General features: G+C 35.9%; 1 protein-coding gene across 3 annotated transcripts in view; it reads right to left on the bottom strand.

Annotated features, from left to right (window-relative positions):
• Positions 1-27,837, bottom strand: part of LOC127843149 (probable ATP-dependent RNA helicase DDX41) — a 62,979-nt gene extending 35,142 nt beyond the window's left edge. The window contains exons 1-10 of one of the 3 annotated variants that reach the window (XM_052373004.1): positions 27,709-27,837; positions 20,564-20,650; positions 18,964-19,147; positions 18,081-18,155; positions 14,859-14,919; positions 12,932-13,141; positions 10,010-10,163; positions 8,600-8,736; positions 6,332-6,494; positions 2,320-2,523 (exon numbers count right to left, since the gene is read on the bottom strand). In XM_052373004.1, the coding sequence (XP_052228964.1) occupies positions 2,320-2,523; positions 6,332-6,494; positions 8,600-8,736; positions 10,010-10,163; positions 12,932-13,141; positions 14,859-14,919; positions 18,081-18,155; positions 18,964-19,147; positions 20,564-20,650; positions 27,709-27,726 (1,293 nt within the window). In that variant the 5' untranslated portion in view covers positions 27,727-27,837. Of the gene's footprint in view, positions 1-2,319; positions 2,524-6,331; positions 6,495-8,599; positions 8,737-10,009; positions 10,164-12,931; positions 13,142-14,858; positions 14,922-18,080; positions 18,156-18,963; positions 19,148-20,563; positions 20,651-27,708 lie in introns of those variants that run through there. The other 2 variants (XM_052373005.1, XM_052373006.1) reach the window with 2 other exon arrangements.
• Between the last annotated feature and the right edge of the window lie 104 nt (positions 27,838-27,941).

Raw genomic sequence — 27,941 nt, 5'->3', positions numbered from 1 at the left:
CCAACTGAGCTATTCCGGCTGACATTCAATTATGTACTGCTATTTGGTGAAGTTGTGTATAGCGATCGTTATTAGATGTCTATTAATAAACTAATACATTGTACGTTTTGGTACCACTACGCCTTCCAATAAACTTGCTTGCGCGATAGGTCGTCAAATATCGTACTACATTGATTCTCCACTAAATAAGCAAATTAGAAAAACCACAAAATAAATATATTTTGATTATGTTTTGTTTTTATACAAAACATCATTTGTTTTTATACAAAACCAGAAAGTTTCGCGTATTTGCCCAGTCCCTGTGATCTTTCCCCTGTGATCAGTTGTGGATCAGTTATTAATTAAAACAAGGGACAAAATTGTCACAAAACCAGGTTTTCATTGTGAAAAAAAAAACTGATAAAGGGAGAAAACTCAAACTGAACTTTTGAAATGAACAAACAAAATTAACCCCCTTTGTAAGTTTGTTTTTAAAAAAAATCTATTTTTAGCCGTGGCGACCTTGACATTGGAGATATTGACGTGATTCTTTCGTGCGACACACCGTCCCATGATGGTGAACAAATGTGCCAAATGATTTTAAAATCTCACAATGAATGACATAGTTATGGCCAGGACAAGCTCATTTATGGCCATTTTTGACCTTTGAACTCAAAGTGTGACCTTGACCTTGGAGATATCGACGTAATTATTCCGCGCGACACACCGTCCAATGATGGTGAACAAATGTGCCAAATGATTTTAAAATCTGACAATGAACGACATAGTTATGGCCCGGACAAGCTTGTTCCGCCCGCCCGCCCGCCAGCCAGCCCGCCCGCATTCGCCAATCTAATAACCAGTTTTTTCCTTCGGAAAACCTGGTTAACAATTAGCTTTGCATTATTGGCAATAAATGTTGTAATAAATGTAATAGGCACAAATGCAGTACTTATTTACACTAATTTACACAAAAAATCACCACTATGCAAGATATTCTTAAAACAACAATATATACATTGATCCGTAAAATAACTTCTCCTCCCATAAGCGAAAAAAAAATGCATTATATACTAGTCGCCGCCCTCCAGGGCGACGCCAATAAAATGACCATCAATAAGATTGCCATATGGAACGTAAAATAATTATTGCACACAATGGCAAATGATAAACACTCTGTCAATATGTTAGAAGAACACGCTTTGCACGATCTCGTAACACATAAGAAGAATATTTACACTGTACAATTCTTCTCAATTGCCTATTGACGAAGATCACAATATGCACGTGCTCATGCACGTACATTGTCAGATTTTTTTGATTTTTTTAAAATATTTGTTGCCATAGCAACCTGAATTTTTGACATAGGAACAAAATTAAATGACGTGCATAATGTCTATATTGCCATCTATTTATGTTTCAAGTTTCATGAAAAAATACGAAGAACTTTTAAAGTTATCGCTGGATCCAGAAAACCACCATTTTCAGCAGTCTATTTGTTGCCATAGCAACCAGAATTTTTGACGTAGGAACAAAATGAAATGACGTTCATAATGTCCATATTGCCATCTATCCATGATTCGAAGTTTCATGAAAAAATATTAAGAACTTTTAAAGTTATCGCAGGATCCAGAAAAGTGTGACTGACTGACAGACAGACAGACAGAGCGCAAACCATAAGTCCCCTCCGGTGAAACCAGTAGGGGACAAAAACAATTTTCAATTCAGAGCCGTAAAAGGCACGTCTACACCTGGTCGATCCGGAAAGAATATTGAAGGGCTGGTTACTGGTTTTTGCCGCGGTTGCATTGCACTATGTTTAACCTAGTCTATATTGCAGTATGGAGGTGGCCGGCTCCCAGTTAATTTTCCGGATGGGTTAATTCCCCTTGGAAAGGAGTAAGCTATAAGATAGCAGGTAACGTATTTATGACATTAAAATAATTCCTTATTTCTTCATTGCGCAGCTGCATTTCAATTTTGCATTAATCCACTGTTTAAACACATTTTAAATCGAAAACTGCCTATTCGAAGGTAAAGCCTCGTCATTTCTGATGATGACCGCGTGAGGCATATGTTAAACACAACCTTGAACTGTATGACATCATATGAATTAATCGGATTATTTTGTCAATGTCAAATGAACATGACATATTGTTTTCAATGTTATTTTGATTTATTTGGTATGCGTGAATTGTTTATGCAATAATAGCGAAAATACACATTTTCTCGGACATGATCATCTGCGGGCACTCTCAAAATCTGTTCCTGATCATGCCCTCGAAAACACGTATTATCCCTTTATTGTATTTTTTAGATAAAAATCGCACTGGTACCCACCGGTGGTGCTGTTTTTTGGAGACACTCAAGGATGTAGACAATTTTGGCCTCCTGTTTCACGTACTCCACTTCCTGAATGACGTCCAGACTGGCTGCCCCCGCGCGACCCACATTCACTGTGACCGGCTTGACCAGCGCACTCCGGGCAAAGTTCTGAATCTTCTTTGGCATAGTGGCCGAGAACAGGAGGGTCTGCCGTTGACCCTACAACGTGCGATATAGAAGTAGTAAGGCAGCCCTGTGGATTACTAGATTGACTTCAATGAGAAATGTAAGAGATGGACTTACTAGATTTTAGTCTGGTAACCGTTGATATAAGTCTATAATGAATATGATATTTCCGAGAGAGGACTTAAATAAAATTAATCTAAATTAATTGGAGAATGTCAAACAGATTTGAGTAAGTTTGAGGGGGACTAGAAATAGTGTTGAATTTGTCTGCAATGCATATTAAAGGGATATTGATATTGTATTTTGCATTTCATTAGGGGAACAGCAAAGGGTGCTGAAAAGTTTGTCTCAGAGTCATTTGTGAATACTAGTTGGATCTGAGATTAGGTGAACATATACAGTATAGGCTAAGATGTACCAGTAAATAGCCATGCACTCAAGCTAACAGGGTCCTACCTTATCAAAGATCGTACAATACATAGGACATATATTCAGTGGTAAACGGATATATTGCTGTATTTGCTAGAAAATTGTGTCATGACACGCATTGGCACGCTGGTTTTTGCGAACTTAATTCTCTTATGAACACGAACAAATACAACCTTACATATTTTCATTGCTTGTCTATGAACCTGCCATGGAAAAAAAAGAGTTAAAATTTGTAATCAGCTCATATCAAGGTCAAGCAAGAGAAAGACACAAGTCATAGATGTAAATCATGCAAGTCTTAAATAAGGAGCCATGTATGACTTAAATATCCCTTTTATAAGTTTTGACTGTTTTCTATGCTGTTTTATTCCGCCTTAACATGGATTTTCGTTTAGAAGAGACTTTCTTTAAACGATAAATACCATACAAGCGGAAAGTGTCGTCCCTGATTAGCCTGTGCAGACTGCACAGGCTAATCTGGGACTACACTTTACTCACATGCATTATGCCCAGTTTTCTCAAAACAGGCCTCATGTGATCTTTGCTCAGTGAAAAAGGGGCTTAATGCTTGTGCGTAAACTGTTATCCGGTTCCCTTATAAGCATGTGCTGTATATTAAGAGTAGATTTTTGCAGAAGGGTCTTCCTTTAAGCAAAAATGAATAAAAGTGGAAAGTGTCGTCCATGATAAGCCTGTTGGAACTGTACAGGCTTATATGGGACAACACTTTACACACATGCATTAAGCCCCATTTTCCCAGAAAATGGCTCAAGTAAAAACTAACATTAAAATATCGAGGGGTTAAAGCCAGAACGTGATAACTCCATTTTTCAAATAGTGGAGAAAAACGCAAAATTAAAGTTTGACAGACTACAACTTTAAAATGAATATGAATATCAGCATAATATTTGGTTATAATATAGGTAATAGTATTGTTATGACATTGTAAACATATTATATGATTGCATACAATATTTTAATGCTTTTGTATTCAAAATAGCACTAACTTCATTCTGGCATAAACGTAAAACATATATATTTTCAGAGTACAACTGTGTTAAGTGCACTTGGTGCTATTTTGCATAAGAATTGAATGCTGCTTTTCCTATGCCATACAGTGCCATTAAAGCATCACAGCCTTGTGCTATGCATCTATTTTACGAGACTAAACGAAACATGTGCACTTAAAACAAGTTTATTTTAATAATCATAATGGTAATTCTTTTTGTAGAAGTACATACTTATTTTCTTTTGCATTCTAGATTTGAACAGGACATGTGTCTCCAACCTTAACAATGGAAGAAAGTTAAGATTCAGATATTCTATTCCACATCATTCTGCATCTTATCTATTTTATTGTATCTGGGTATGGAATATCCTTGAAATACTGGTGATATTCTGAAGGAATTATCCCTTCAGAGCAAAGTGATGGCAGGTCTTTCTTCTTTGTTGCTGTAATTGGAAGTTTAGAATCTACAAGGGTTGTATGTCACATTTTAGAGAAGGTCCTTTGATAGAGGATTTGATTTGATTTTATAGAGGATATGAGTTAACCACACTGAAAACTGGTGTCATCAAAACTGCACTTAAAAAACACACACCCGGATCACAATTGTAGTTTTATCAATTTTGTTTTTGTCCATATAACCTTTTGTCAACTTACATTTACAACATTTGGCGGCATTACAGTTTAAGCTACATGCTTGATATAAAAAGCGTCTTAGTATTTCATAGGCACTCCAACATACGGAGTTCTCTTTGGTGTAACCCTCACAATTGGTTCCCATTAGTAAATATACCAATGTAAATTTCTTTGCTCATTCTATGGAAGCAGGTACACTATCACACTTCATCTGGGTATGTCCACTTTCTTAATACTTTTGTTCAATGGTTTCTATGTTTTTACATTTTTCAATGCAACAGTAATAACCTATTTTCGATTTTGACCACTACAACAGTCAGAATAAAAACAGACATTCTTTACTGTGGTGGGAAGGAATTTCATGTAAGTCAAAAGACAGGTTCCCACTTCACAGCCGCATTTTCCTTCAGTTTCGTTCCACAATAAACATGTCAAACTTGTGTTTTGTAAACAGTAAAAGAAAATATTGAAACTTTTTCTTTTTCTTTTATAATAAACTTGGCTCACACGAGAACATGGAATCGGTAAAACAGCCTCTAGATCGAATCTTATTTTACCATCTTAGTGGGAGAATAATGTCTTTTAGATAAGCACCAATAAAGGAATATTCTCCCTATCTAATTACAAATTAGCACACTAGTTTGTGTATTCCTGTTTAAATAAACAAGATGCAATAATTCCTTAACAAGGTAAGGGCTTCATATTTTGTTTTTACCTTAAATTATGTGCACAAATGGGTTATGTTTAAATGATTTAAGTGCACTTAAATCCTTTTGGCACATGTTTTTCCTCTCAATATGTATGAAAACTTATTGTGCCAAAATGACTTAAGTGCACTTGAAGCATTCTGGCATACACCAGATTTGTCGAGAAGCACTTAGTGCACCTTGGTTCTTTAGGATAAACTATGTTGTATTCAAGATGTGATTCCAGGGAATAGTGCATATTGTAGAACGTTGGAATAACTTTATGAAAGTGCAAAAAAGTGATTTTTGATAAAAAGTGCACTTATCACGTTCTGGCTTTAACCCCTCGATATGAGAATATCAAGTAAACAACTGACTATAAAATACAACAAGATATCAAGTAAAAACTAACTGTAAAAATGAGAAGATACCAAGTTAAAACTAACTTAAAAATATGAAAAGATATAAATTTAACACTTTAAAATATCAGAAGATATAAAGTAAAAACTAACTTTAATATATGAAAAGATATCAAATTAAAACAGACTTTAAAATATGAGAGGCTATAAAGTTAAAACTAACTTTAAAATATGAAAATATATCAAACAAGAGATGTGTTTGTCAGAAACACAATGCCCCCTACTGCGCCTCTTTGAAGCCATATATTTGACCTTTAACCTTGAAGGATGACCTTGACCTTTTACCACTCAAAATGTTCAGCTCCATGAGATACACATGCATGCCAAATATCAAGTTGCTATCTTCAATATTGCAAAAGTTAAGGCCAATGTTAAAGTTTTCGGACGGACGCCATATATTTGACCTTGGACCTTGAAGGATGACCTTAACCTTTCACCACTCAATATGTTTAGCTCGATGAGATACACATGCATGCCAAATATCAAGTTGCTATCTTCAGTATTGCAAAAGTTATGGCCAATGTTACAGTTTTCAGACGGACGGACAGACTGACTGACAGACAGTTCAACTGCTTTATGCCACCCTACCGGGGGCATAAAAATATGAAAATATATCAGGTACAAACTAACTGTAAAATATGAAAAGATATCAAGTAAAAACAAACTTTAAAATATGAGAAGATGGTCCTAACGTCCTCTTCAAAGCCCATGTCAATCATCCTGTCAGCCTCGTCGAGGACCAGGTAGCGACAGATGTCCAGCACAAACATCTTCTTCTCCAGCATCAACATCAGCCGGCCTGGGGTGGCAACTATGATGTGAACACCTCTGAAATATGTCCAATATTAACATCAGCCGACCAGGTGTGGCAACTATGATGTGAACACCTCTGAAATATGTCCAATATTAACATCAGCTGACTAGGGGTGGCAACTATGATGTGAACACCTCTGAAATATGTCCAATATTAACATCAGCTGACCAGGGGTGGCAACTATGATGTGAACACCTCTGAAATATGTCCAATATTAACATCAGCCGACCAGGGGTGGCAACTATGATGTGAACACCTCTGAAATATGTCCAATATTAACATCAGCCGACCAGGGGTGGCAACTATGATGTGAACACCTCTGAAATATGACTAATATTAACATCAGCCAACCAGGGGTGGCAACTATGATGTGAAAACCTCTGAAATACAAGGCTAAAAGTAAGGGAAGTTATAAAATAGTGAAAAAAATTAACCTGGCCAAAAGTCTTTTAGGTGGCCAATTAATTCATTATCCATGCTTCAAATTTGCTCAACCACAAACTCCATTTATCCCTATTGGATCAAATTCAGAGAGACACTTTTAATTCCATAAAGTATTATCTTCACGCTCCAATACTTTAGTATCATAAACCCCACGACGAAACTTCATGATTTTCAATTGATTATCCTCTTTTCATATACACGTTGTACCATTTAGAACCCCATTCAAGGTATCATATCACCAATTGTTCAAAAGAAAGTGCATGTATTAGGGAAGTAGTAAAACAAGAGCTGTCAGATGACAGCGCGCTCGACTATTTGAGTGCTTGACAGTATAACGTTAGCCATCATGGAGAGGGTATAATGTGGGTGTGTGGTCATTTAATAGATGATCTTTCAAAAAAAAGAAAAAAAAGTTTGTTTGTTTTTGTTTTTTTTTGGTAGGGGGGATTCTGGGGTGGGGCGTGGGGGATAGTTTGGGTGGAGGCCATTGTGGTATGTCAGGTAGGTGTTGTTTTGTCAAAGTATAATTCAAATCTGATGTTAAATAAAGAAGTCATGGCAATTTAAGCAAAATTTATTAATTTGACCAAGGTCATTCAAAGGTCAAGGTCAAATTCAACTTGCAAGGTACAGTACCATCATGATAGTAAGAAAGTATTTGAAGTTTGAAAGCAATAGCCTTGATACTTTAGAAGTAAAGTGGATCTAAACACAAAATTTAGCAAAATAGTCAAAGTTACAAAGACAAAAATAGGGCCATAATTCCTACAAAATGCTACAAAATGCTTGACACATTTGTCTGCTCTTGTTTATAGGTTGGGGTCATGTTGGTAAAGAGGTATGCAAAATATAAAAGCAATATGTCAAGGGACATTGAAAATATTTGAGGTGGTACGCAAACTTTAACATTTGCACACTCACGCTAACCCTAACGCCGAGGTGAGTAGGATAGCTCCACTATATATATTTCATAATAGTGGGGCTGAAAATGTGACTTACATTATTCATCAGCATGCTCTATCTGACCTTGAGACCTAAGTTTTGACTGTACATGACATTTCAAACGGGATCAAGATATCAGTGAGATAAATGTTCTGTAAAACAATGAAAAATGTGCCAATCACCAAATTCATAGTGTCTTTCCAACGTACATGTTGATGACACACCAATGATATATAAAGGGCTATTAAAAGTTCATCATGAGAATAATAACATGCAGCTCATAATCAATTGTCACTGTTTTTGTCAAATAAGGGCTATATTTCAGCCCTCTTCAGAGATTTTTTTAAGACTGCCTTAAATTTCTGTTTGAAGATTTAAAAAAAAGGAAATTAAATGAAACCTTTAGTCAATGTCCCTATGCAGCTCTATGGGTGGACCATAAGTAAATATAATATTGAAAACACTTATTCTCAATTGTATAATATTTGTTTTTCCCCAATTTCTGTGAAAACAAAGCATTTTTTTCCTATTCCAAAAGGCCAAGCCCCTTTTTCCAAAATGATTAACAGAAAAAAAACACTGCTTGTAAAGGCTGTAAAGCGCACCTTTTGATGACCTCTAACTGAAGGTCGAGTTTATTATAAGCTCATAATAACTTGTAAAGCGGACCTTTTGATGACCTCTAACTGAAGGTCGAGTTTATAATAAGCTCATAATAACTTGTTAAGCAGACCTTTTGATTATCTCTAGCTGAGGGTTGAGTGGCAGTCCCCCGATACAGAGGGCTGATCTCAGAGGAGGGAACCCATCCTTCTCCAGGTAGCCACAGAACTCTGCAATAATCTCATTGGTCTGCTTCGCTAACTCACGCTGAAATCAAAATGCTTTGGTTATAATATATAAGCCGTGATCTGTAAAAAGGGGGTTTAATGAATGTGCGTAAAGTGTTGTCCCTGATTAGCCTGTGAAGTCCGCACAGGCTAATCAGGACGACACTTTCCGCCTAAACTGGATTTTTGCTAAGGAGAGACTTTCTTTAAACAGAAAATATCATAGCGGAAAGCGTCTTCCCTGATTAGCCTGTGCGGCCTCACAGGCTAAGCTGGGACAACACTTTACGCACATGTATTTAACCTCTTTCTCACATAGCTTATGTTTTCAATGATCTAAGGTCACAAGATACATGAACGTTATATAACTAAAGAAGTAAAGAATCACCCACGTTAGCTAAATTGTGGTTTAGCAAAGGCTCATCTAGGGAAAAATCTTCGACTCTTATGGTACTTGTCTTTAAAAGAGAGTCTCTCTGTGGGAAAATGCAGTTTATGAGGAGTGTAATTAATGCTTTCGGAAGCGATTTTTTGTGTGCTTCTGTTCAGACCATGCTGTGCAGGAAATCTGACAGTTGTATCCCTTGTATACTTTCTTAGTATGAATTTTTCTTATGGTCCCTTTGTTTAATACAGTAGAACAATTGAAATAATGGAACAAAAAAAATCAATACTGGTAAAATACAGGTGAAAGTGCAGAATTATACAAATTCTATAATCCGTTTTTTTTAACAGAACTCACAGTTTACACAAAATTTTATGCATGACAGACAATTTACAAAATACTAAAATCAGCATTAAAAAAAAACAACAAAAAAAACAGCGTTTTTCCTCACCATTTGAAAAATGAACATGTAATTGTAAATCAAACAAGAGATGTTTGTCAGAAACACAATGCCCCCTATTGCGCTGCTTTGAAATAAAATTGTAATATATCATTTGGCAGGTTTAGAAATGATCTCCCTTTTAAAGCTTTTTACTTCCCTTGGATTTATTTTTAAGACATTTGACCTTGACCTTTCACCACTCAAAATGTGCAGCTGCATAAGATACACATGCATGCCAAATATGAAGTTGCTATCTTCAATATTGCAAAAGCTAGGTTAGTTTTGGGACACACACAATGAATGACTGACAGACAGACAGGCCAAAAACAATATACCCCCCAATCTTTTGGGGCATCAAAAATTAACTCTGCTTATTGCATAATTTCAAATTTTCAATTAAAAATGAAGAAAAAAGGTCTGAAAAGTAGTTTACATATTCCAACAATTTATAGAGGGAAAAGGCAGACATGACTTTATGGAGTGTACCGATGGACAGATGATGAGCCCATAGGGTCCCTCATTGTTGATGAAGGGAAGCCTCTTCTCCTGCTCCAGACAGAACATGATGATAGGCAGGGTGAACACCAGCGTCTTACCCGAGCCTGTGAACGCTATACCTATCATGTCCCTGCCTGATAACCTGCAGTAGGAAATATGAGTCGCGTTCTGAGAAAACTGGGCATAATGCCTGTGCCTTAAGTGTCGTACCAGATTAGCCTGTGCAGTTCGCACAGGCTAATCAGGGACGACACTTTCCGCTTTTATGGTATTTTTTGTTTCAAGGAAGTCCCTTCTTACCGAGAATCTTGTTTAGGCTGAAAGTGTCGTCCCTGATTAGTCTGTGCAGGCTAATCTGGGATGACACTTTACGCACATGCATTATGCCTAGTTTTCTTAGAACACGACTCATATAAACATCAATCAAATATGGAATAGTTAAATAAATGTTTAACAGGGCTTCAAAATTCAGTTATTTCTAAGTCATTAACAAGATAATAATAGCAAGATAAATTCCTATCAAGTAAAAAGCGCCTTACACACGGCTGGTATTTCCAAATAAACACTTATCTAGTAAAACCGTGACATACACAGTGTCTGGATCCGGACGTAGATTTCGCGACACCAATCTGTGTATTTAGCTGTAATTATGTCTCGTTAATCTGGATGCTTCCCAACATGGGGGCTTAATCACCCATCCGCCATATAAACAAAAGCGCAATCACCAAGGCGTGAAGTATTGTTGTTTTAGGCTTAATCGCCAACCCTTCTTTTAAACAAAAGCGAGATCACCTAGGCGTGAAATATAATTGTATTTAAGCGTGATAGCTAATAGACGTGACTAAACATGACTCAACTTCGACTTTAAACTTAAATTGATTGACCACCAAGAAAACACAGGCTGCACTTTCTACAGTCATGTTTTATTTTCATTTGCCTTCAACACCCTTGATTTGTAATTCTGTGACGTCCCAAGCTTACAGCTTGCTTGCCACCCATGGCAACGTCTTTTCACTGCCGCAGTATCACACAGGATACACGCAGTCCTCATGGAAAGTGTATACAGCAACGAAATATCGATACAATACTAAGCTATCAACGCTTAACTGTGTAATTGTAACATTTACAAAGCTTTACGTCATGTGTGTACATGTACTAAAATTCGGTTACCCGTTTTTGTATTTACAGTGTTCAGCAACATTTGATTTTTTAAACTAAATAAATGTCTGCGTAACAAGAAAATATCATTCTTGATGCGAAATAAGTATGTAAATGTACATAATTTGATAAACATAAGGTTTATGTCATAAGGTAAATACACTGTAACTCCAATATAACGCGCTCCGTTATAACGCTGAATCCAATATAATGCGGAGGGTGCTTGAATCCCATTTTTTCTCCAACCTTCCATTTGATTTCTGATTCAAATCCGTATTATGCAACTTCATGTATTTTCAGACAATTTAAAGATGGCGGCAATCACATGTTGATTGCTTTATTCAACCGTCCGTTGAACCGATTATAATCGCCTCGAGGTTAAACAACACCGACAGCTAATTGGTGTTAATCTGTTGTGTAATGTCAATATAGGTGTGAAAAACTTGCGTGTCAGTGTTTATTACATATATTCCTTATCAGAGCGGTTCAGTGTGATAATTTCCATAGGTTAAAAGCAAGCGGGATAGTTATACAATTAAAGTAATTCAAAACGATTGAAACATTCTTACTTTGATATGGTTGCAGTTTGACTATATTAAATGAGCGGCTGTGAAATATACTGCCTACAGTATAAAACAACTTTTTCTGTCATTTCATTATCATTCTAGTATTATGTCATTTAATCTTTCAGCTCGTGTATAAGAAATTAAATAATGCAGATGATTTAGTTACATGCGAACGCAGTGTACCGGTAATTGTTAACAGAGTTTCACTTTCATTTTCGCGCGGTATCAGAAAGTCCCCGGGAAACACGTTTGTTGCATGCGTATGACGCAATAAAACAATTTTTTGAACATGAGTCGTATTGCATTCAATCTAAATTTAAAGTCGCTCGTCCAATGAAAGCTCTGCCTCATAATGCACTGTACTCTTAACACTTCTGAAAATGGCATATATGCGTACGGTTATGTTTACGAATTTCTTAAACATATATCGTCATTAATGTTCAAGATTATTATTTTTTAAGTGATGTTGCAATTTAATTGGATTATCGGATAAATGTGCACATAAGAAAAGCGGTATGTATACTGTTATCGATACGATTCGGTTTATATGCATGTATTTGCGTCAACACAGCATGGCAATATACATGACCTATATTATAGGCTATTCTATACCTGTTTTTTTTATAGCGCCCTGCAGTAAATGAGCTCAAAACCTATAACGCGGATCCGTTATAACGCTGTTTCGCGGCTTGGATCCCCTTTGACCGCGCTATATTGGAGTTACAGTGTATTTAACTCTTGAAACGGCACTGGTTCGATAATCCAGAAATTTCTGCCGGAACGGACGTATCCGGATAAACGCGGGGTCACTGTAATTATGTGTACTACAGTGGTATTCTGCAATTATGTGATACACATATATTTGTGTTGTAACGCCCTACACGCAAACCCTTGTGTCCGAGTCTCTCCACTTCTCCCTAAAGTCTCCTCACTTCTCCCTAAATCAGTGACAAGGGAGAAGTCACTTCTCCCTAAAATTTGAGCCAGTGTGAGCCCTGACACTGCAGGTATTCCCAAATAAATCCTTATCTAGTTTAAAGTGTGGCATACACAGATGGTTATAGAAGCAAAATAACCCATAACAAGTTCAAAGTGTCCCATGAATGACAGGTATTCCCTGGATCTGTAAATGGGTAATAAATAAGTGAATTACACAAAATATCTGATAATACAAAGTTTATCATACACTGCAGGTATTCCCTGGATCTGTATAGGTGTTGGATGCTGGATGCCTTTCTTCTTCAGCCCGTGCAGTATTGGCTTGGGGAACTTCATCTCTCTGAACGCCGTCAGTGGCGCGGGCTTATCCTCCCCTTCCACCAGGATGTGATACTTCTTGCGCACCTTCTCATGCTCGTGTTCAGACTTCTTCAAAATGTAGCCCGGAGCTCGCCACCTGAAATATTCAGTTAACCCTTTGCATGCTGGGAAATTTGTCTAAAAAGTCGTCTGCTGAATTTCTAAAATTAGCATTTTCTTCGATTTTTTTTCAAAGAATACTATCAGAATAGCAAACAGCTTGGATCCTGATAAGATGCAACGTTCTGTGGCGTCTCATCTGTATCCAAACTGTTTGCAAAGGCCTTTAAAATTCGGTTCCAGAGCTGAAAGGGTTAAAACATACATGTCGATGAATGAGTGGGAAATAAACGTATCTAATATAGAACTTAAATAGTGTGTGTTTTTTTATAATGAAATTTGAAGCTAAAATTTGGACCCCTTCCAATTTTGAAATAGTGTATGTTTTTTCATGACTGCTTAAAATTCCTATTCAGTCAACCCTTCACCACTCAGATGTACACTTTGACGCATTTGTAGTCCCTTAGAAAATCACATTAAATTTAAGACTGAACAGACTGCGAGATACCTGAAGACTGTTCTGGTTTTATGCTGTTTTCATGTGGCAATTTTCACTTTGCTTTTAAGCAGGAAAGTTAAAAAACAGGTCAATGAATGATTGGGAAACTTACATATCTACATGTAATATAGAACTATTAACAGAGTTTTTTTGTCAAATTTATAACCATATTAATTGGGACCCATTTAAATTCTTCAATAGTAAATATTTTTCCAAAACAACTGCCTAAATTTTCTAATTTAAAGTTTAACAAACGAGTTTTTTAATAATTCAAAACGTCAGGTAATATCATATACGACAGTTTAACACTCCTACCTCACAATCAAAGTTTTTAATTTTATATCAGCTTAATAGCCAGCTGACCTTTCCCACAACTCAAGTGTCAGTCGTCATCCTCCAATCAAAAATGGTGTTTTTGCCAAGTAAATTTTAGCATATGTATTTGATAGTTTTTTTAACATATCCTATTGAATAAATCATTAACAGTACATTTGAAATGGATAACAGTTGATAAAGCAGTGCCTTAGGCAATCCAACAGCCAATGTTAATGGTAATTCCACACATAGAATTTTATCATTCTATAGCATTTTTAAGGTGATGATTTGATTGGTTATTGAAAGGTCATCAGTCTGTTTGTGACATTGTATGCATACGATGTCATCAGATTGAGTAAGCAGATTGTAGCATAGACTAGAGATAATTTAAATGAGATTGATCAATCCATTCACCGTATAAAACTTGTATTCATGTATGACATAAAGCTTATCCATTATATAGAGGATATTTGTTTGATTTGGTGGAATATCGATTTTAATTCACGAGTGACCATAGAAAATTATCTTTTCACAAGTGGCGCAGCCACAATCGAGTGAAAATATATATTTCCTATGATCACGAGTGAATTAAAATCGACATTCCACTGAATCCAACACATTTTCTTTTTCTTTTATGCTTTTTTTCATCGTTTATTTACATTGTAAAAGAGTTTAACTGGAGAAATTCGCTGGTATAATGACGTCATTTTGTCAAAAAATGACTTCATTTCACAGTAAAACAGTGAAAATTATCGATAATTTTCACTGTTATTTTTCACTGTTTGAAACAGTGAAATATCAGTTTTATTTCACTGATATTTCTCTTATACCAACGAAAAGCATCATATATAAGTTTTGTTTTGTCTTCTAGGCCCGAATGTTTTTGCATCATGGTATTCTGTACGTTCAGTAGACACTGGTACATGTACATGAAACTTACCCAGTTTTTATTGGATCCGTGTATTCAATACCTTTTGCCAACTCTGATACAGCCATCAAAGCTGAAAGAAAACAAGAGCTAGAAACAAAATATCAAATTTGATGAAGATTGGAGAAAAACTATTGAACATAGCATAAGACAAGGGCTGTTTGTAAAACATGCATGCCCCGAGCTGTCAGTTTAAGTGGCAGCCATTGTGTGAATACATTTTTTGTCACTGTGACCTTGACCTTTGACCTAATGACCTGAAAGTCAATAAGGGTCATCTGCCAGTCATGATCAATGTACCTATAAAGTTTCATGATCCTAGGCCTAATTATTCTTGAGTTATCATCAGGAAACCATTTTACTGTTTCAAGTCACTGTGACCTTGACCTTTGACCTGAAAATTAATAGGGGTCATCTGCCAGTCATGATCAATGTAACTATGAAGTTTCATGATCCTAGGCGTAAGCATTCTTGAGTTATCATCCGGAAGCAATTTTACTATTTCGAGTCACTGTGAACTTGACCTTTGACCTAGTGACCTGAAAATCAATAGGGGTCATCTGCCAGTCATGATCAATGTACCTATGAAGTTTCATGATCCTAGGCGTAAGCATTCTTGAGTTATCATCCAGAAACCATTTTACTGTTTCAAGTCACTGTGACCTTGACCTTTGACCTAGTGACCTGAAAATCAATAGGGGTCATCTGCCAGTCATGATCAATGTTCCTATGAAGTTTCATGATCCTAGGTGTAAGCATTCTTGAGTTATCATATGGAAACCATTTTACTATTTCGAGTCACTGTGACCTTGACCTTTGACCTAGTGACCTGAAAATCAATAGGGGTCTTCTGCCAGTCATGATCAATGTACCTATGAAGTTTCATGATCCTAGGCCTAAGCATTCTTGAGTTATCATCCGGAAACCATTTTACTATTTCGAGTCACTGTGACCTTGACCTTTGACCTAGTGACCTGAAAATTAAGAGGGGTCATCTGCCAGTTATGATCAATGTACCTATGAAGTTTCATGATCCTAGGCCTAAGCGTTCTTGAGTTATCATCCGGAAACCATCTGGTGGATGGACCGACGGACTGACGGACCGACCGACGGACGGACCGACCGACATGTGCAAAACAATATACCCCCTCTTCTTCGAAGGGGGGCATAAAAATGTAGCTGGTCCCTAAAAAGAGGGCATTAACTCTGAAATTCCAATCTTAAAATGAGCTTTGTTTTACGGAAACCGTGGTTTATGCTTTTGTGTAAACCACACAGGTTAATCAGGATAACACTTTGAGCCTAAACTGGATATTTGTTTTTAAGAGACTTCCTTTAAACAAAAAGTGTATGAAAGCGGAAAATGTTGTCCCTGATTAGTCTGTGCAAACTGCAAAGGCTAATCTGGGACGACACTTTAAGCATATCCCCTTTAAAATCTCTTTTCCCAGAGCAAGTCGCATATGTTCAATCAAATCTGGCAAAGATATCATAACATAAACAGTTTCATTTTGTGCACAGCGAATGAAGACTGTTAAAAGTCAGAAAATGATAGAAAAACAATTTCTGATCAATCAAGAGAATAAATCAACAATACGTTGGGCGATTTGGCCTAAACATTATGCCCTCAAACATTTTGTGAAGTTTGGTGGATATCTGATTATAAAGCGGTTGGGACTTTGCAAGCAGATACAACTAACATTAACATGGCTAATGTAAGAAGACTCATGGGCCATAACTCTACAATTCTTAATAAGATATTGATTCTTACTAAAACTGGACAAGATATTATGCCCCCAAACATAATCAGTAAATATTTGTAGTAAAGTGATGATCTGTCAAATACTATTGAACTAAAAGAGTTCAAATAAAGGTAGTTTAACAACCAACAAGAGCTTTGTCACAGACGTGACGAATACCCCCACATGCCGCATTTACACATAATATTTTTTATGTGGTCTTCACAAAAAACAGCGGACACCATGCTGAATGTTAAAACGCACTAAGTGACCCCTTGACCTAGTTTTTGACCCAGAAAGGCCCATGTTCTAACTTGGCCTTAAGATCATCTCCATAAAACTTCTGACCACGTTTGGTGAAGATCAGATGTAAATTTATTGAATTAGAGAGCGGACACCATGCTGAATGTTAAAAAACGCACTAAGTGACCCCGTGACCTAGTTTTTGACCTGGCATGACCCATATTCAAACTTGACCTAGACATCATCTAGATACAACTTCTGACCAAGTTTGGTGAAGATTGGATAAAAACTACTTGAATTAGAGAGGGGACAACATTGTGATGTTTAAAACGCACTAAGTGACCCCGTGACCTTGTTTTTGACCCGGCATGACCCATATTCAAACTTGCCCTAGACATTATCAAGATGCAACTTCTGACCAATTTTGGTGAAGACTGGATAAAAACTACTTGAACTAGAGAGCAGACAACATGGTGAGGTTTAAAACACACTAAGTGACCCCGTGACCTAGTTTTTGACCCGGCATGGCCCATGTTCAAACTTGTCCTACACATCATCTAGTTACAACTTCTGACCAAGTGTGGTGAAGATCGGATTTAAACTACTTGAAATAGAGAGCGGACACCATGCTAAATGTGTAAAACGTACTAAGTGACCCTGTGACCTAGTTTTTGATCTGGCATGGCCCATGTTCAAACTTGGCCTTCAGATCATCTAGATAAAACTTCTGACTAAGTTTGGTGAAGATCGGATGAAAACTACTTGAATAAGAGAGAAGACACCATGCTGAATGTTAAAATACGCACTAAGTGACCCGTGACCTAGTTTTTGACCCAGCAAGGCCCATGTTCAAACTTGGCCTTAAGATCATCTAGATACAACTTCTGACCAAGTTTGGTGAAGATCGGATGAAAACTACTTGAATTAGAGAGCGGACAACATGCTGAATGTTTAAAACGCACTAAGTGACCCCGTGACCTAGTTTTTGACCCGGCAAGGCCCATGTTCGAACTTGGCCTAGACATCATGAAGATACAACTTCTGACCAAGTTTGGTGAAGATCGGATGAAAACTACTTGAATTAGAGAGCGGACACTTAATACGGACCGACAGACAGACCGACTGACCGACAGACAAGTTCACTCCTATATACCCCCCTAAACTTTGTTTGTGGGGGTATAACAAGACTGACTGACCATTATTAGCAAATCAACATAAATATGGAAACATGTGTAAAAAATTTGAAACACACCTTTTTTCTCTGCTACACTTTCAAGAATCTTTTCTTCTTCTTTTAATATTTTTTCCCGAGCAGTCTCTTTGCGGGCTTAAAGGTAACACATAAATAAGTATTCAAACACATAAATAAGTATACAAACACATAAATAAGTATTCAAACACATAAATAAGTATACAAACACATAAATAAGTATTCAAACACATAAATAAGTATTCAAACATATAAATAAGTATTCAAACACATACATGAGTATTCAAACACATCAAACGTATTCAAACCCACTCCAATGTTCAAAACAAGGCAGTAAAATAAAGTGGCCCTATCATCTCGCTGGTAAGAGAGCCTGAACCAAAGCTTTAAAAAATTGACATACCTGTATTTACATAATAGTTTATCAGTAACCTATGTAATTACTTTTAAAAAAAGTTGCAAATAGCCTTTTATCTAAAACAGTTACTAAAAACAAGTTAATAATTATTATAACTATTTACAACCCTGAAGATGCCTGCTGATTTTATTTAAAAGAAACAACAAAGAACAATTGTGTTTCACCTAAAAATAAACAACATAAAAAGATGCCCCAGTCAAGAGCAATGCATAGTAAATTATAGTTCTCAATATTTGTAATATTCAAATGAAAAGTGTGTTTGCTCAACATTTCTGCTTTCGATACACATACATGTACAACAGTTTTGAGCTTCACCATCAAAACATTCTGCCTTCCACTTAAGGTTGCTGTGCTGATCTAGCAAGCTGAATTTTGAAGCAGAAAATGGGCTAATAGAAGGGACGACACTTTCCGTCAAGACTGGATTTTTGTCTAGAAGAGACTTCCTTCAAATGAAAAATTCCACAAAAATGGACGCCACTTTACACACATACATATATAAAATACCTTCTGCCTTCCGCTTAAGGTCACTGTGCTGATCTAGCAAACTGAACTTTGACTTTGGTCCCAGATTGACCCCCTCATCCTCCTCCCCCTCATTTCCCCCCTCTGAAGTCCCCTCCGAGGTTGAACCTGCCTCTTGCTCTTTCAACAATCCAATGCGCCCCAAACGCTTCTCTGCTTGACGCACCTTGAAGTAGTGGTATTATTATATATATTATATATGATTCGTGAAATTCACCCACCATTCAAAATTTTAATAACTACCATTATTTTATGCCTAGGCAGCCTTAAAAAAAATCAAAACGCAAGAAGAAAGAAATCCCAAAGAATGTCATTTGAATTTAAATATTAAACAAAAACTGACTCTGTTACATACTACTCAAACCATTCAGTTTTTATAACAATGAGCTATTCTTTTTGTTTTGTTCATGGTAGAAAACTGTAAACAGACATTATTTACATGATGTGGGTATGAATAAACCTCTTTTAATTAATTTAATGTGAAAAACAGATCAAATTCTCAAGCTGATTGCAATGAAATCAACTATCAATTGACAGCCTGCATTGAGGCAGCCATCATGGAATCACCGTCCTATATGTTATTGATAGAAGGTAAAGGTGCAGAAATTATAAATTAAAATATATCAGTACATGTAGATGCACTCGTTTCTTTTTCACTAAAATGTCAAATATGACATTCAAAATGCAAATATTCCTGCAGTTTTGTTTAAAGTCATAATCAGATTTTTCAATAAAAGAAATGTAATGCTTTGCCTGATAGTTTGGTCAGCTGAACATAATTTGAAAAGCTTTGTCAAGAAAAAATGGAGGTCTAAAGAGCATTTGTTAATGACAAAGAGAATTTATTAATAGAAACCTTATGTTATAGTAACTTCCTGTCTCACACAAACTTATACATGTAGTGAACAAGAAACATGACTAAAATACTTAAAAAGGACTGTAAAGAAAATACGACGGTCAAAAATGTTTTGTGGTTGACCATTACAAACTTATCCCAAACTGACCGACAAGCTCTATCACATGTACAGTGCTCAGCTAGGATTTGAAAAGGGCAGGGGGCATTTTGTCATTAGGGAACTTTCGACGCGCAGTTTTTTGTCAAAAGGGCACTTTCGAGCGTGCGAGCGCTTCTGAAATGCTTCTTGTTGCATGTTATTTTATATGTTATTATTAATAATTGTTAGAATATATTATTCCCATTATTATTAAACCATTCAAATACAATGTCTATAATGAGGAATAAATAAATTACAATGTAATAAGAGATTTATAAATTATCATATGCAAATTTTTTTAAATTTTTTTTAAGGGCAGGGGGGCCTAAGAAGGGCAGGGCGAAAGTTCAGAAAGGCAGAGCGGGACGTCCTTCAATTTAGGCCTAGCTGGAGCACTGCATGTACTTATCTTGAGTAATATTTATAATGTTTAAATCTTGTATATTAACCCATGGGAAATGTCTTGGGCTACGCATTTACGCAGTTAATTTAGTAAAAACTAAAAACCATGTGGACATCTTATATACACAACAATGGACAATTTAAAATAATCATGTTTATGTAGCAACGCAAAACAAATAACTCACTTTCAATTTCTTCCGCTGTTTGATAGGAATATATGGTACATAGTCATCTTCATTTGAATCTTCACTTTCTTCTCGTTCTCTTCTCTTCTGAAATATTATATATATTTGTATCCATGTTATTTTATCTAAAATGATGTTTTAATACAGTTGGAAGACAAGGTAGTATGGTACAAAAGTTACATGGATTTATTTAGTAATCTACTTGTGCATGACTGTCACACCAGTGAAAACAATATTTTCTGACATTACTCAATGAGTAGATTACTAAATAAATCCATGTATATTATGTTTAACTTATAAATCGGTTGTTTTTTAATAATCAGTTTAAATGAAAAATAAGGCATGACGTCGCATGTGAATATAGATAGTAAACAGATAGATATGGCCATCTTGGATTTTTAGAAGGCCTTCAATAAGGTCTCTCACCAACGTTTGTCATCAACGTTGGAATTTTATGGAATTCGCAATGACACCAGGCGATGGATAAACTGTTTCTTAGCAGATCGGACCCAGAATGTTGTGGTACAGGACTCCACATCAGAAACATCCAGTGTAACCTCAGGAGTGCCCCAAGGAACTGTCCTCGGCCCCTTGCTTATTTCAACTTTACATTAATGATATTGCTTATGACATTTGATTTCCTCTGTAGTGTGTATTCGCAGATGACTGTGTAATATACCGTGTAATTAAATCTTCAGCAGATCAACAGAAACTTCAGCAAGATCTTGATAAACTTGAAGAATGGAGTAAGTCATGGCAGATGGAATTCAATGTGAAAAAATGTGCAATAATGAATATCTCGAACACATCCAACAAAGAACGTTATAATTATACAAATTACAATGAGTAGACCATCATGCATATTAAGGGGTTAAATTGAACGACAACTTGAAATTTGACACTCACATCGAAAAAATAACTGGAAAGGCTTCACAAACTTTGGGATTTATTAAACGAAACCTTAACAAATGCCCCAAACTAGTTACAGAAAGAGCTTATCAATCATTAGTTAAACCAAAGTTGGAATATTCTTCAACCATCTGGAATCCTACTCAGAAACAAACAACTCAACTGAAACAAATTGAACAAGACTATTGCCAAACAATAAAAGTCCCCTACAGGCTCCACCATTGTCAGAAATTTCACCATTTTCAGAATTTTTTTTTTTTTTGTTTCCATAGCAACCACAATTTTTGACGTAGGAACAAAATGAAATGACGTGCATAATGTCCATATTGCCATCTATCCATGTTCCAAGTTTCATGAAAAAATATTAAGAACTTTTAAAGTTATCGCAGGATCCAGAAAAAAACACCATTTTCAGCACTATTTCTAGTCTATTTGTTGCCATAGCAACCACAATTTTTGACGTAGGAACAAAATGAGATGACGTGCATAATGTCCATATTGCCATCTATCCATGTTGAAAGTTTCATAAAAAATATTAAGAACTTTTAAAGTTATCACAGGATCCAGAAAAACACGCCATTTTCAGCACTATTTCTAGTCTATTTGTTGCCATAGCAACCACAATTTTTGACGTAGGAACAAAATGAAATGGCGTGCATAATGTCCATATTGCCATCTATCCATGTTCTAAGTTTCATGAAAAAAAAATAAGAACTTTTAAATTATCGCAGGATCAGAAAAAAAACACCATTTTCAGCACTATTTCTAGTCTATTTGTTGCCATAGCAACCACAATTTTTGACGTAGGAACAAAATAAAATGACATGCATAATGTCCACATTGCCATCTATCCATATTCCAAGTTTCATGAAAAAATATTAAGAACTTTCAAAGTTATCGCAGGATCCAGAAAAGTGTGTCGGACGGACGGACTGAGACAAAACCATAAGTCCCCTCCGATGAAAACGGTAGGGGCCTAACAAGTACAACATAACGCTGCCAGATTTGTTGCGAATAAGCCTTTCAACCCATACCAGCCGGATAGCGTAACATCGATTATCAATGAACTGAATTGGCAGACTTTGCAACAACGTAGACAATGCTATGACTTGTTCCTATTCTACAGGGTTGTTTATGGTATTGTTGCCGTACCAGCTTCATACCTACCAGAACGTGTCATACAGTACAGTCCACGCGTTTTCCCCAAAAAATGCGCTCACTCCGCATTTTTTTCCTGCTAGCGAGTGTTTACGTGGAGTTTAAAAAAGCAAGGTTAAACACTGCGTTCAGCCGAGTTCGCTAATACCCGTGGCGTGTATTACTTAAGCCAAGTCGGTAAATGCAGACAATTTCCGTTCTTAATAGCGACCGCCGCACAACACTGCGTTAGCAGTGTGCTACTGGGCATGCCAAAAAATAAAAACATTGTTATTAAAAATTGTTTAAATACTGCGGCATATAAAGATAAAGATAATTGTATAAAAAATTAATATATGTTTTAATTCACAGGTACGTCTACAATATGAATGAATATGCCAGGTGATCGTTTAAAGTTTTGTTTTGTTATATGTTGCATATTACAGTTTCAACAGTTGTATAAAAGCTATTTTGTGTGTTCATCTACAGTGATTTTTTTTGCTTTAATTTGTTACAGCCTGTGCCTTTTGAATTGGGAAAATTAGCGCGATAAACCATGAAATTGGGAAAAATAGCGCGATAAACCATGAAATTGGGAAAAATTAAGCATTATAAATAGGATTATAAGTAACAGAAGTGATATTGTTTTTAAGTGCATGTTCAGGGAGTTTTCTAGAAAAGGAGTCTGGTCAAATTTTTTTTTTTTTAATCAATAAAAGTGGCAAGTTTGGGAATGATTTATGGACAAAAATGACTAAATTCAAGTTATATATTTTGTAAGATGTTTAAAAAATAAAGTTGAGACCTAGATTTAAGAAATCATAATTAAGTTAAGTTATATGAGACTTCTTTCTAAAAAAAAAAAAAAAAAAAAAAATTTTTTTTTTTTTTGTTCTTTTTTTTGGGAGTTGGGCTTTTTGGGGAATTTTTGGTCAGAATTTTGGGAAAAAACGTGTATTTTTGCGATTGGGAAGCAGCCGAAATTCGGCTGTAAATTTGAGCAAAAAAAATCACTGATCTATGATGGTCTGTTTGTTCTCGATTTGTTTAACTAAGGCATGCATGTACGTTGTTTGTTCTCGATTTGTTTAACAACTTACGAGAATAATAATTAGTAATCTGAAACACACTACGATTTTTAATGTTAACACGACGTTTACAAATGCTTCCAATACACAGTCATCATGTATATTTACCAACAAAAGCACGCGAAAATTATGCTGCAATGTACAAGGTCAAGGTATACTCCTGCAAAGCGTGCATGTATTGATTTTTTGATACAAACTTTGTAGCGCAGAGAACACTGAATTCTGTTGATTTCAGTTAAAAGTTTCTTTGGTATTTTTTAACAAAATTATATCGCGAATAAGTTGATATTTCCTCCAAAATAATTTCAAATCGAACACGCCGAATCTTTATCGTTACGGTATTTTAGGAGAGTAATTATTTTAACAGTAATTGTACTGTAAACTGATTACCGGGGGTAAAGAAGACATCTGGGCGGAACTGGATTAAGTGTTTGACGTTATGAAAACACGCAAAGCTTGTCTACTGACCTATTGTGTAGACTGCTGTCTGCGGTGTCAGTGATTTTTTTTGCCCCAAATTACCGCCGATATTCGGCTGCTTCCCAATTGCAAAAAATGAAGTTTTTTCCCAAAAATCTGACTAAAATTTTCCAAAAAATGACAATTTTCCCAATAAAGCCAATAAGATAACAATGTCATTTTGCGTTAATTTGTCCACGAGTGCCGATCGAGCTTGTCTAGTCGTCGCCGAACGACAACTAACTTACGTATTGTTCGCGAATGTAGCGGAATACGATTTTACGTTGCTATCCACACATCTGTCTCTATATTGCGGAGGATACCGACGATAGTCGATGTATCCTGATTGTTAACGCCTGTTTCTACACACGTTCAAGATGGCAGCAAGCAGACGAGAAATTTGCAATGAGCAGCGAAAATAATAAATAACATTCAAATTAACTACAGATATCATATGGTTATTAGGGAATAATTTTATGCGTGTGTCATTTAACGCAAAATACGACGTTTGAGATAAAAAAACACACAAATATTTATTAGAATTTAAGAAATCTTCACAGTGAATGTGCGGAAATCAGTGTTGGGAAATTGGAGTTAGTCTACTCACAAAGTTAAAGCATTTAAGATTAGTAGCGTTCGAAAAGGAAAAGAGACAAACATGATTTGATTGATATGTTATTAGATATGTGTATATTCAGATTCATATGCATATTCTGCTTTATTACGTTTGTCAAGCTCTGCTGTACAATTTGCTAAAATAGCATGGAACTGAGGATGTCAAGTGCAAGATATTGAAAGGTAAACAAATGAAATATATTATTTTAACTCTATTTAATACATCATTTACACAGCAAGAACACTAAAGCGTGTTTGTTAATATTTGCAATTGTATTCACCATTATATGATATATCAACCAAGTCGACCTTTGCTTGGGCGACGAATAGCATCTCCAAAGTTAGAGAATCAGAATGGGAACGTCAATATATATAAAAAAAAATGCTGAATTAAATTCATACTCTTAAAGAGGTTATGGTTACATTTGTAAATGGTATATTTAAGAATTTATAGATATTGCAAGATTAATATGCATGTGGAAGCATATTATAACTTGTATTCATTGTAAGAAGACATTAAAGCAACTTTTTATAATATAAAAATGCTGTCAAACATGAACTTTGCAACTTTAATTCTGTTCTTATAATCATATTTATAATGTTTCCCAATTTCATGGTTTATCGCGCTATTTTTCCGATTTCATGGTTTATCGCGCTAATTTTCCCAATCCAAATGACACAGGCTGTAACAAAAAAAGCAAAAAAAAATCACTGGGTGTTTCCACAAAAGGGATTAACATGTGTGAATGTCACTCTGCCGATTTGGTTCATAATTACTGGTAAACATTGTTTTGAATGTCGACGCAACTAGAATACAACTGTGAATATTTAATGCAACTATCAACTCAATAGTTACCACCTTCTTTTAGCAATCAATGGAATAACCTACCTACAAAGAGAAAATAAATGCATTAGTGAGCAGAGAATTGACTTTGTTCCGACAATTAAAACCATTCCTTATGCATACTAACTTTGAACGTGTTTACTTGAGTAAGTTATGCCTTCAGACAGGAAGCGGCTTTCCTTTGATAACGTCAAACTGTCAATTCACACAGATTTGCGAGACTTTTAGGGTCCTTGGTCATTTGTTTACATGTTCAGTAAAGAAAAAACACCTGCTTACATGAAATCTTTGGATTAAATTATCAAAATAAAAACAATGTTGCAAACTGTGATTATATTAATTCAGGGGTTTTTTTTACTAAGAAAGTGACACCGATATTCGGCGTCTTCCCCTACCAGAATTTTTCCCCTCAAAATACAATTTCCCCACCAAAAATATCATTTTTCACCAAAATATAATATTTTCTCTCAAAGAAATGTTTATTTTTCCTTTGGGCATTCGACAATTATCCAATTTGCACCATGTACAACGATCTTTCTCTCTCTCTCCAGACGAACACAAAAAATCTGGGAATCCCAGTTATTCTAAATATAGCTCTTAAATAACGTTATGTAAACTGGGCAACTAATCGTAATAATCATGTGACTATTTAACTGGATACCGGTCTTGCGCGAGAAGGGTGTTTCGTCAATAAATTACCAGAAACCAGTCGAATTTTCATCCGGGCTATGTGCAAGCCAAGATATAAACGTGAAAACAGAAAAAAATGTCTCACAATTGGCGTTCTTACACAAACAAAATAAAACATTCGGACTCGGAAGATACTGAACGCATCGAGGCATTTTTTAAGAAAGAATCATCGAAAACCGTTATAACCCATCAGGATTCTGAGGTAATCAACATCGAACATTGTGAAAGTGAAAGTAGATAATCGGCAGCTGCTGCTCCTTTCCCTTCCAATACTGTAGCAGATCAAGATCGTCAACCCATTCATCATGAAATTGAAATCACAAAATTGACATCGTCCCCCGGCCCAAGTACAGAAATATAGTTGAAAACATTTCCCATAATTAGATCTACACCTGCAACTTAATTAAGGACTTTGACTTTAATACGTGTTAAATGTGTTTTAGAACAAAAAGGACGGAGACAAGCCTCTTTTGATGAGTTATAGACATTGAAATGAACAGTTTTTATTTTTTCCCCTAATATGTCTCTTTCGCACTCTTTTTTCCCCTTTCACCCAGCGTCCAGCGTCTTCCCCTTTCTCTAAAAAAAACCCCTGTTAATTGGTAAGTATCAGTTTAAAGACCACCTTTTGTTTGTAGTAAATCAACGAGTTTTCTATACAACTACTTCTACAACCACGTGGGGATCGATCTATCTTGGTTGTTGTTTTTTTTTGTATATTATATATATACAAATAAATATATATATGTACTTGTAATAAATGTTATTTTAATTGAAAATCAGGAAGTCGAACAAAGTTAAATTGATCGTTATCTCGTTAAACACGGATTTTGCCCCGCGTTGCCAAGGCCGAGGGCCGCCTTGTCGGCTTATCAATTTTGCCGATCGTTCAACGCGGAGTCCCAAATCATGCAAACGGCGCATATCGAGAAATTTTCTTAATCTCCCTCAGAGATACTGTCCGCAGAGTATGGAGGGAAATTGGGGAAAACGCGTGGAGTGTACTGTAGTCAGAACAACCACACAAAGCAACTCTCAAAACTTCATCCCTCCTCAAACCATACGTAACGTATATCAATGCTCGTTCTTTCCAAGAACAGTATCTATCTGGAACTCCTTACCCACTGCCGTAGTGACAGCCCCGAGCTTGGACACATTCAAGTCTGCTGTCCGGCCCCTGCCAGTGTTCCGTGCCTAGAGTAGTAGGCCAGTTGTACAGTGTATCATATGTCGGCGAATATTTTTTATTTGTATTTTAAGAAGAGGCGTTGAAGAGTATATCGTTGAAGTTGAAATATAACGACTATCCGAATGATAACATCCGAATTAACATGCAAGGAACACAAAATATATTTAGTTTGTAATAATAAAAGCAGTTCAAGCAAAAATATAGACAGCTCTACCTTTCTTTCTGTCGACATCTTCTCTCGTTTTCTTTTATCTGAACAATTTGAACTCAATTAATCCAAAAATATAGTTTTTCACGTAATCGTTTTCTTCGTTTTCAAAGCATATTGCTTACATCATTAACCATTCAGAAAGAATATATCACAATTTGAAACTTATGGCGATTATTTTTAAATTAAATTGTTAAACTTGTTCTTGGTTTTATGACATTATTCATTAAAGATAAACA

This window comes from Dreissena polymorpha, chromosome 8 (assembly GCF_020536995.1).
Source record: "Dreissena polymorpha isolate Duluth1 chromosome 8, UMN_Dpol_1.0, whole genome shotgun sequence".
In the NCBI taxonomy this organism is placed as follows: Eukaryota; Metazoa; Mollusca; class Bivalvia; order Myida; family Dreissenidae; genus Dreissena; species Dreissena polymorpha.
Note: the sequence above shows the minus strand (reverse complement) of the source record. Positions and strands in the feature narration are given on the sequence as shown.